The sequence below is a fragment of the Perca flavescens genome, chromosome 24 (assembly GCF_004354835.1).
Source record: "Perca flavescens isolate YP-PL-M2 chromosome 24, PFLA_1.0, whole genome shotgun sequence".
Classification (NCBI taxonomy): Eukaryota; Metazoa; Chordata; class Actinopteri; order Perciformes; family Percidae; genus Perca; species Perca flavescens.
In genome coordinates this window covers 18,773,669-18,784,465 of record NC_041354.1, presented here as the reverse complement: position 1 = coordinate 18,784,465, position 10,797 = coordinate 18,773,669, and the positions used below count along the sequence as shown (strand labels likewise).

Here is a 10,797-nt window from a genome sequence, read left to right as displayed (position 1 = left end):
TTGTTTTTGTCGCTTTCTTGTCACTTTTCTTTGCAGTTTGTCACATTTTTTGGCGTTTTTGTTACTTTCTTTTGCTTTTTTTCAACAATTAGGTAAACAACACGTGTACACCGTCTGGCTCCAACCATAATTTTCACATTGTCTGGCTCTGCCCCCAATGTTTACAATGTCTGGCCCCGCCCCCAATGTTTACAATGTCTGGCTCCGCCCCCAATGTTTACACAGTCTAGCTCCACCCTCAATGTTTACACAGTCTAGCTCCGCCCCCAATGTTTACAATGTCTGGCTCCACCCCCAATGTTCACACCGTCTGGCTCCACCCCCAATGTTTACAAAGTCTGGCTCCACCCCCAATGTTCACACCGTCTGGCTCCGCCCCCCAATGGTTACACTGTCTGGCTCCACCCCCAATGTTTACACAGTCTAGCTCCACCCCCAATGTTTACACCGTCTGGCTCCGCCCCCAATGTTTACAAAGTCTAGCTCCACCCCCAATGTTCACACAGTCTAGCTCCACCCCCAATGTTCACACAGTCTAGCTCCGCCCCCAATGTTCACACCGTCTGGCTCCACCCCCAATGTTTACACATTCTAGCTCCGCCCCCCAATGTTTACACCGTCTGGCTCCGCCCCCAATGTTTACACAGTCTAGCTCCACCCAAGGGGGTAAGCTTCGCTTCAGAACTCGAGCCATCATGGCGCCATTTTGTTGCTAACTGGCCATCACCTCCTGTTAGCATTCCGCTGACCGCCATTTTTTTTTTTACGTCACTTGACTGCGAATAACTTTACATCTGAAGCGTTTAAAGACTCTATTTGTCCGTTGTTTAGTTCCAAAGAAACACGACAATGTATAAAAGGCTCCATTACCTTGTACCTCACGTTATGGCTCCGTAGCAGACGTTTTTGTAAAAATAGGCTAACGATTGTGTCATAACCAAGTGACTTACTGTCGCATAGTAGAGGAATTACCGTATAGTACAGGAGAAGCTCGCAGGCAGTTTGGACTTACATGAGATGTTTAGGTTTAATTACTAATGTTAACTAGCATGTTAGTGATCAATAATTAGCCTGTGCCCATGTTATCTCCTTACATACACCTACAGTCTCCGTATCTGTAAGATTGGGAATGATTGAGATTTCTCTTGGCACAGCTACCAGAAGACTTCCAACTTTCAGACACGTTGCTCACGTCACATTCTCTCAGTTGGAGGCTGCGCAGTAAAGCTGGCCATCACCGGAAAAGTGCTTCTAATAGCCTTCACTGGTCTCCGTCCAGAGCAACGGGGTCTATTGGTCCATTATATACTGTCTATGGCTCCACCCTCAATGTTCACACCGTCTGGCTCCACCCCCAATGTTTACACAGTCTAGCTCCGCCCCCAATGTTTATAATGTCGGGCTCCACCCCCAATGTTTACACCGTCTGGCTCCACCCCCAATGTTTACACAGTCTAGCTCCGCCCCCAATGTTTACAATGTCTGGCTCCACCCCCAATTTGTACACAGTCTAGCTCCGCCCCCCCAATGTTTACACAGTCTAGCTCCGCCCCCCAATGTTTACACCGTCTGGCTCCACCCCCAATTTTTACAAAGTCTAGCTCCACCCCCCAATGTTTACACAGTCTAGCTCCACCCCCCAATGTTTACACTGTCTGGCTCCACCCCCAATGTTTACACAGTCTAGCTCCGCCCCCCAATGTTTACACTGTCTAGCTCCGCCCCCCAATGTTTACACTGTCTGGCTCTGCCCCCAATGTTCACACTGGCGCACTAATATATTTAGATCAACATTGCGATGAGAAAGGCGAGGGTTTACGTACAGGACGTGGATCCGTTTCTGCACCAGACGCTGGGTCCTGGATCTCTGACTTCTCTTCTTCCTCCAACGGTGTGTTATCTTTGTGGCAACACTACACACAGCCGTAGTCATGTCACTCAATGTCAGTATAAAATCAGCCAGGTTTAAACCACAGACTAAAAAATAATGGACAAAGCTTCCTGGTCTGAAAACTGAAGCCAATGTTGAAAAAAGCACCTAGAACGACAACAAGAACTTCTGAAAAGTGAAATAAATGTTGAAAAAAACAAAAATAACATTGGAAAAAAGTCACAAAAATGTCCAGAAGAGCGTCAAAAATGTTGAAAACTTTGAAAATGTCAAAAAGCAAGATAAAATTCGCAAAAGCAACAAAAACATCAATAAAAAGCTACAAAAGCTTTGGAAAAAACAAATACTTCATAAATGTAAAACAAAGCAACAGAAACGTCAAAAGAAGCACCAACAATGTTGAAAAAAGAGCCAGAAATGTTGAAAAAAAGCTTTCTATTTCTATTCTTTCTATTATGTGGAAAACACTGTTGATGTATGTTGTCACCGTAGATATAACACAGTAGTATATACTGTATATTTACAGTATATAAATATAGTTATATATGGCTGTCACACTGCAGGCCATGTGTCTGTTCAGGTGAATCCTACAAGCTTGTTGAAGAACAATACATCATCACGATGGAATGAATTCAACAATGGACAGAAGTGCAGCGAGGCACTGCCTGTGGTTGGTAATAGGGTGTGTAGGAGTAAAATGCAGTCAGGCAGAAACACTCATACAACAGGAACCAACAAGATGAGCTGCCATAATAATGATCACTGTGATTATTATAAACACAAGTGGCTATGCTAATAAGCTCATTCATTAAGCTAATTAATGGATTTATTAGCACATGCTTTCTTTTTTTGGCTTCACAGAATATGTTTGACTGCAAATTAACTCTGTGTTTAAAGGAGTGGCTTAAGGATCTTTTATAGGCTACCTTCTGGAAAAATCATAGATATGACAAACAGATGGATATAGATAGATAGATAGATGGATAGATGGATAGATGGATGGATTATAGATAGACAGATAGAGAGAGAGAGAGAGAGATGGATGGATGGATGGATGGATGGATGGATGGATGGATGGATGGATGGATGGATGGATGGATAGATAGATAGATAGATAGATAGATAGATAGATAGATAGATAGATAGATAGATAGATAGATAGATAGATAGATGTGTTACCATCTCTGGTTCAGACGAGGAACGAAGCCTCAAAGACAGCGGGGAGAAATATGCGAGCAGCGAGATGGAGCTGTCCAAGGTTTCTCTAAACAACGTCTCGGTTTCTCGTTCCTGGATCTGCAAAACAAAAGACAATCTTGAGTGTTGGGACGACAACTTGGTATTCCAAGCAGGGGCAGCCATGTGTCACATTCATCCTTAAGCCAAAACTCTGCAGCAGCTTATTTGACGGCTTAACAAACTTTCAACTAAAGAGCAGGGAGTCATCAGCGAAATGTGAAAACCTGCAGGGCAAACCACACAAACATGGCTGACTTCCTGCACTGTGCTGCTGAACATTTACCATCACACCTATTATAAAGGACTCACCAGTTAGACATTTTAACGGCACTTTTTAAATGAGAGACATTAGGCCACGGACTGACACAGTTTTGGTCTTGTTTTGCATATGGTTGACAATAAGGGCAGTCAATCAATTGAAATAATTAATCATGATCAATCACATGATTGTCCATAGTAAACTCTTGATTAATTGCAAGTTAATGTAAAACAAAAACTTTGAAAAAAGCATCAAAAAGATTTCAGATTTCAGACATTGGTACCTGTTGGGGTTTCCCTGGCGCAGTTGATCTGGTGTAACTGGTGTTACTGGTGTTGTATTCCTTCCACCACAGAGACACAAACTGGTCCAGGGTGGGAGACTGTGATTGGCTGCCGGAGCTCCAGGGTTTCTCTGCTCCCAAGAAATGGATGATCTTTGCATTGTGGCCAAACCTGCAGGAACAAAACGTTTTAAAATAACTATAAGAAATGTCGAAGAAACAGACATAAACATGCCACTGATTTACTGATGGAGAAAACAGAGTTACAGCCTTTAATGCAAACACATTTGTGTCAGCCTGAAAATGTTAACTCCAATCCACCAATACTAATAGTGTGTGAGCAGAGTTGAGATGTATTCGCACAGGCAGTGCAGTACAACGTTGACAAAGTACCCACAAAAAGCGTCAAAAACATTGAAAAGAAAAGTTTAAAAAGGGACAAGTGTCTACAAAAGTGTCTACAAAAATGTGTAGAAATGCTTCAGAAAACTTTGAAAAGAAACATAAGAACATGAAACAAAAGCGTTGACAAAAGCACAACAAAAGACCCACTCACTATGTGAAAGGGTAAGGGTTAGGGTTAGTTGGTAACTAATAGTAAGTGTGCGAGCAGAGTTGAGATGTATTCGTGCAGGCAGTCCAGACCCACTCACTGTGTGAAAGCAGGGAGGTAGCTGTAGACGGAGCTGGCACTCAGGTTGTAGACAAACGGCAGATGTTTCCTGATGTCGTCCAGCGGCCAGCTGCTGAAGAAAGAGTTCAACAGGCCCTGGTCCCCTCCTACACACACACACACACACACACACACACACACACACACACACACACACACACACACACACACACACACACACACACACACACACACACACACACACACACACACACACACACACCCACACACACACACACACCCACACACACGTTATCTTTCTTTGAACTAACACATTCTCTTGCATCATCTTTTAATTTTGCATTAAAGTATTCTGTTGTCAGTATTCAGAGCACACAGTAGTAGTTTAAAACTCAGACGTGTTGTCGTGCGTTACCGTCAAAGCTGGCGTGCTGCAGGGCGTGATCCAGCAGGCGGCGGTGCGTTCTGAGCGACGGTCTGAAGACAAACACGCCAGAGTTGAAGCAGTCAGGCCAGCCGGGATCTGGAGCCGCCGATAACTCATCTCTCTCAAACAGCTCGTCCACGTTACAAAGAACCTGAGAGTGAACAGGGGCATGGTCTCCTTTAGTGTTATACTGGGACGCTCTGGGAAAAGATGGTGGTGGGTGGGGTTACAAAATGTATGTTTCAGTGACACAAGGGACAAGAACATCTGGCACAAGAAAGGGTTAGGAAAAGATGGTGGTGGGATTACAAAATGACACAAGGGACAAGAACGGGACACAAACCCAGGGCTCCTGGGGGAGAGTCCTGAGTTGTTTGACCAGTCCACCCCCCCAACCTGCCTCAGTCTTTCATACTACTCTCTACTGTTGTCTCTCTTCATACTACTCTCTACTGTTGTCTCTCTACATACTACTCTCTGCTGTTGTCTCTCTTCATACTACTCTCTACTGTTGTCTCTCTACATAGTACTCTCTACTGTTGTCTCTCTACATACTACTCTCTACTGTTGTCTCTCTTCATACTACTCTCTACTGTTGTCTCTCTACATACTACTCTCTGCTGTTGTCTCTCTTCATACTACTCTCTACTGTTGTCTCTCTACATAGTACTCTCTACTGTTGTCTCTCTACATACTACTCTCTACTGTTGTCTCTCTTCATACTACTCTCTGCTGTTGTCTCTCTACATAGTACTCTCTACTGTTGTCTCTCTACATACTACTCTCTACTGTTGTCTCTCTACATAGTACTCTCTACTGTTGTCTCTCTACATACTACTCTCTACTGTTGTCTCTCTACATACTACTCTCTACTGTTGTCTCTCTACATACTACTCTCTACTGTTGTCTCTCTACATACTACTCTCTACTGTTGTCTCTCTTCATACTACTCTCTGCTGTTGTCTCTCTACATAGTACTCTCTACTGTTGTCTCTCTACATAGTACTCTCTACTGTTGTCTCTCTACATACTACTCTCTACTGTTGTCTCTCTACATACTACTCTCTACTGTTGTCTCTCTACATACTACTCTCTGCTGTTGTCTCTCTACATAGTACTCTCTACTGTTGTCTCTCTACATACTACTCTCTGCTGTTGTCTCTCTTCATACTACTCTCTACCTTTGTCTCTCTTCATACTACTCTCTACTGTTGTCTCTCTTCATACTACTCTCTACTGTTGTCTCTCTACATACTACTCTCTACAGTTGTCTCTCTTCATACTACTCTCTACTGTTGTCTTTCTACATACTACTCTCTACTGTTGTCTCTCTACATACTACTCTCTAATGTTGTCTCTTTACATACTACTCTCTACTGTTGTCTCTCTTCATACTACTCTCTACTGTTGTCTCTCTTCTTACTACTCTCTACTGTTGTCTCTCTTCATACTACTCTCTACTGTTGTCTCTCTTCATACTACTCTCTACTGTTGTCTCTCTTCATACTACTCTCTACAGTTGTCTCTCTACATACTACTCTCTGCTGTTGTCTCTCTACATACTACTCTCTACTGTTGTCTCTCTACATACTACTCTCTACTGTTGTCTCTCTACATACTACTCTCTACTGTTGTCTCTCTACATACTACTCTCTACTGTTGTCTCTCTACATACTACTCTCTACTGTTGTCTCTCTACATACTCTCTACCATCTATATGAGCCTATCAATCAACTGACGCAACCTGAGTAACGTGCACACTCGCCTACTTATGGTGCGTTCAAATCAACTTGAACGCACAAATTAAATTATTATGTCCACTGCATACCCCGTGTCCGCTACGCTTGGGTAAATGTGTTGTGAAGGCTGATACGCATGTTTATTAGGTGCAACTGCCAAGTTGAGGATGGATTTGGTGGGAAAAATAACAGTATTATTGACCAAATTTGCCAAACGATAACAATGAAAACATTCAAGTTCCAGGGTAGTAGAGACATGTGTTTGTGCCAGAACACGATGTGTGCACAAGCTTGCCTACAACCTTGCATACAACCTATACCATACAACCCATGTTTACACTGAGCAAACTCAGAAAGAAGAACATACTCCCACATGTCCGCTAACATGCATGATGGGATCGATTTCAACGAGAAAATGTTTGACTTTGCTGGCTGACACGGAGAGATGTGTCAACAGTTTACAACATGAATGGACGATCATTAAACGCAGTATGTTAACTGACTGATAGTGAAGTACAGTAGGTTCATGATGACCAGCTAGGAATTATTCCATTGAAGAATGATCTAAGCAAAAAGCGTTAAGAAAGCCTTCAAAAAAAGCATATAAAAAAGCACATAAAAAGCATATAAAAGAGCACATAAAAAGCATGAAAAGCATTATTTAAATTAAAAAATTGTCAAAACCAATCTAAAACATGTCAACAAAGCTGTATTTAGACACTTTTCTGGGAATTATCCCTTTGAAAAGTGATCAAAGCTGTAATTGAAATTTGAAATGTGTAAAACACAAAAAAAAGAACAAATGAAGGAATAATGTCTCACATTTTAAGACATTCCCTTCATCTGGACCGCTGCAGCCAGTGAAACCTTCTGAAAGCTGCTCATTAAAACAGCAACACCAATCCGTTCTCACTCCGAACTCCTAAAATACAGACATTTGGACAGTGGCTGTCAGCGTCTGAAGCGGCACAAAAAGCGCCCTTCAGCGTGTTTGTAGAACGCAGCGGGGAGAGCAGCAGCTACACAGGGTTTGAAGATGACGTAGCACTAAGAGCGACTACGGTAGCGAGTAGTATGAGAGTCCAAAAATCCGCATAGAGAGGTTGGTTCGGGGGGTGGAAGGGTCAAACAACACATGGAGACTGGGGTTCAGTCCCACGTGTCATGTTTCCTAAACCCAACCGTCCCGTTCTTGTCCTGCGTGTATGTAAACATACGTTTTATAAGCCCACCCACCATCTTTTCCTTAACCTAACTGCATCAAAAGTGATGCCAATAGTCCCGATCAAGCGCGTTTATATAAAGTGTGTTTAGATCTGACACTAAAGGAGACTTTTACCGTCAAGAACAACTCCAAAAGCACCTGACCAAGTGTCCGTATTTTACGCGATGGGAGTGAGAATCTGTTGGCAACACGGATGCATCGGAAGAAGCAACAAAAAAGTAAAAAAAATAAATAAATCAAAGAAATTAAACAAATGTCAATAGTGTCAAAACACATCAAAAGCGTAAAAGGCATTAAAAATCAAGTCACAAAAGTCTCAAAATTGCATCAAAAACATTTTAAAAATCTACGAAAAAAGTGTAGAAAGGGTTTTGACAGTAACACAGACTGAACGGATTGGCTATAAAAAACAAAACAACCTATTGTAAAGTGTCAAAGAACATGTCAAAAGGCGTAAACACAGATTGGATATGACCGCAAAACAACCCTCCCCGTCTGAAGTTGTGTCTAGGGACTCACGAGTGTGTCGGCGTCCAGGAAGACACACTTGCTGAAGCGACTGAGAGACCAGCAGTGGATCTTGGTGAAGGTGAGGCCGAGCTCGGGACGTCCCAGCAGGGACAGATGGAGACGGTCCTCGCTGTCCATCACGTCCACCGTGATGACATCATCAAACGCTTCCTGCAGGGCAAGTCTGAGAGGAGAGACGTTAAGATTAAAATGTAACCACACAAAAGCACCAAAAACATCAAAATAAGTGATGAAAACTTAAAAAATAAACACCAAAAAAATACCAAAAAGTTGAAGAACAAAAACAATGAAAGGAGTGGCAAAAATGTAGGAAAAAAAAAAAAACGTCAAAAATATGACAGAAATAAGCATAAAAAAAAGGTAATGACGCATTCATATGCAGTTCTTTTCCCCAACGCTGAAACGTTAACATGTTGAGTGGTTTCATGTGACAATAACAGAGCCGTACTTTACGTTAAATCAGACTATTCTTCAAGCTATTTTGATAAAAGAAAGGCTAAAAATCTTTTGATGAAATTAATAGCGCTTTTTAAAACCTTTTTGTAGCTTTCTGCGATGTTTTTGTCACTTTTATTACATCCTATTTTGTAACGTATTGTTCTCCCACACCTCAAAGATTTGGGGCCCCAGACGCTCCGGCCCCCCTTTAACCCTGACAGCAGCAGTTCTTCAGTTCAAACAGACGTCTGGGACGTTTCACCCACCTCGACTGCTCTGAGACGTTAGGCGTAACCATGACAACGATGCTGCGAGTTGTCCCGTGACGCCGTAAACTCCTGGCCACCACCGTCGCTCCCATACAGTACGAGTCTGTGGTCGCCATGGTGACGAAGGCCTCTGCGCCTGGAGACAGTGAAGAAGTCACCTTTTATTTCTGGTCATAGTGGGACAAAGAGGCTAAAAAAATGCAGCAAAAGCATCAAAGGCGTAGAAACAAACATCGTGAAAAGAATCAACAACAAAAAATTAAGTGACAAAAAGTCTGCAGCTGAAAAAACTAAACAAAAGTTACCCTTTTGAGTTTAGGAAAAAGATTGTGGTTTGGATAAAAATAAACATTTGCCAAATATAGCAAAAAAAAAATTTTAAGTGTCAAATACAAACAAAACATCCAAAAAAAGCATCAAAGAAGCCAGTTACAACAAGTGGAATAATGTGAGTCCACTTTGTCTGTTTGGCGGTCCGTGAGTTTGATTGTTGAGTAAGTGGTCCCTGAACAGAACAGACTCAACACCTTTTAATTCAGAACACAACTCAACCAACGAGCAGTAGCCTATAGTTTAAATCTTCACCTACCGCACATTTCCGATCCAGTAACTTTAGCCATCCTTAATAATAATAATAATCTTTCATGCAGCAGACATCTCTACAGAAGGCACACAGTTTAAATAGAGACGGGATGTTTGCTCTATGACTGTGTGTGTGTGTGTGTGTGTGTGTGTGTGTGTGTGTGTGTGTGTGTGTGTGTGTGTGTGTGTTTGTGCGGGTGTGTTTACGGGTCATTCAACTAGCGAGCTTTGCCAAGTGTTGAGCAACAGTGTGTCGACCCTCTGTGCGGATGGCTCGGTCACACACACTTGACCACAGAGGATGTCTTTAGGAGGGCTGACACGAGTGTTAAAAATAGTGTGAAAAGCGCCAAAAAAAGCGCCTTAAGTATTTGTAAAAAGCATTTAAAAGAGTGTTAAAAACGTACAAAAAGTGGCTAAAAAACGTAACTCCAGAAGTGTTAAAAATAGTGTCCACAAAAGTGTTGAAAGCATCAAAAAAGTTTTAAAGGAAAGCACACAGCGTTATCTTCCCCTTTTCAAATATCACAGAGCTGCTCTTTAGAAGGACCGACACAGATCATCATTTATCAACAGCGTAAAAAAAACTAAAAAAGAATTGAAAGCGTTTAAAAAAGCGTTCAAAAATGCTTTTAAAGAAACGCTGGCCTTCACCCTGGCCATGGAGGTCATCATCTGGGCCTCTCGATGGATGGTTGGTGGACAGCAAATAAAACCTGGGCTGAGGCTGCCACCGCTCAGAGCCTACATGGATGACCTCACAACTCTCACCACGACCAAGGTTTGCACTGTACGGCTACTAACAAAGCTCCATTAAAACATTGAGCGGGCCCGCATGAAGATCAAGCCGAGCAAGTCCAGAAGCATCTCCATTATCAAGGGGAAGCTGTCAGACCACCGCTTCCACATTGGCGAGGAACCCATTCCAACACTCTCCGAGAAGCCTGTGAAGAGCATAGATCGTTGGTATGATGCCTCCCTTAAAGACAAAGAGCAAGTAGAGCAGCTCAGGAAGGAGGTAGCCATTGGCCTGGAGAACATCAACAGAACCCTGCTTTCTGGCAAGCTGAAGCTGTGGTACATGCAGTATGGACTACTTTCACCTCTCCTGTGGCTGCTAACCCTCTATGAAGTCCCGCTCTCAAAAGGTGGAAAAGCTGGAGAGACTAGTTAGCGCATATGTAAGGAAGTGGCTTGGCCTTCCCAGGTGCCTCAGCAGCATTGGGCTCTACGGCAAAGGGATGTTACACCTGCCCATTTCCAGTCTGGCAGAGGAGTAC

The 10,797-nt window shown here is 42.8% G+C and overlaps 1 protein-coding gene across 1 annotated transcript in view; it reads right to left on the bottom strand.

Moving 5' to 3' along the window:
• The window catches only part of gyg2 (glycogenin 2), an 11,114-nt gene extending 922 nt beyond the window's left edge, over nucleotides 1-10,192 (bottom strand). The window contains exons 1-8 of the mRNA XM_028571446.1: nucleotides 10,172-10,192; nucleotides 8,933-9,093; nucleotides 8,217-8,391; nucleotides 4,722-4,884; nucleotides 4,326-4,452; nucleotides 3,673-3,844; nucleotides 3,071-3,187; nucleotides 1,824-1,913 (exon numbers count right to left, since the gene is read on the bottom strand). Coding sequence (XP_028427247.1) covers nucleotides 1,824-1,913; nucleotides 3,071-3,187; nucleotides 3,673-3,844; nucleotides 4,326-4,452; nucleotides 4,722-4,884; nucleotides 8,217-8,391; nucleotides 8,933-9,093; nucleotides 10,172-10,192 — 1,026 coding nt within the window. The remainder of the gene's footprint in view (nucleotides 1-1,823; nucleotides 1,914-3,070; nucleotides 3,188-3,672; nucleotides 3,845-4,325; nucleotides 4,453-4,721; nucleotides 4,885-8,216; nucleotides 8,392-8,932; nucleotides 9,094-10,171) is intronic.
• Nucleotides 10,193-10,797: the final 605 nt, after the last annotated feature.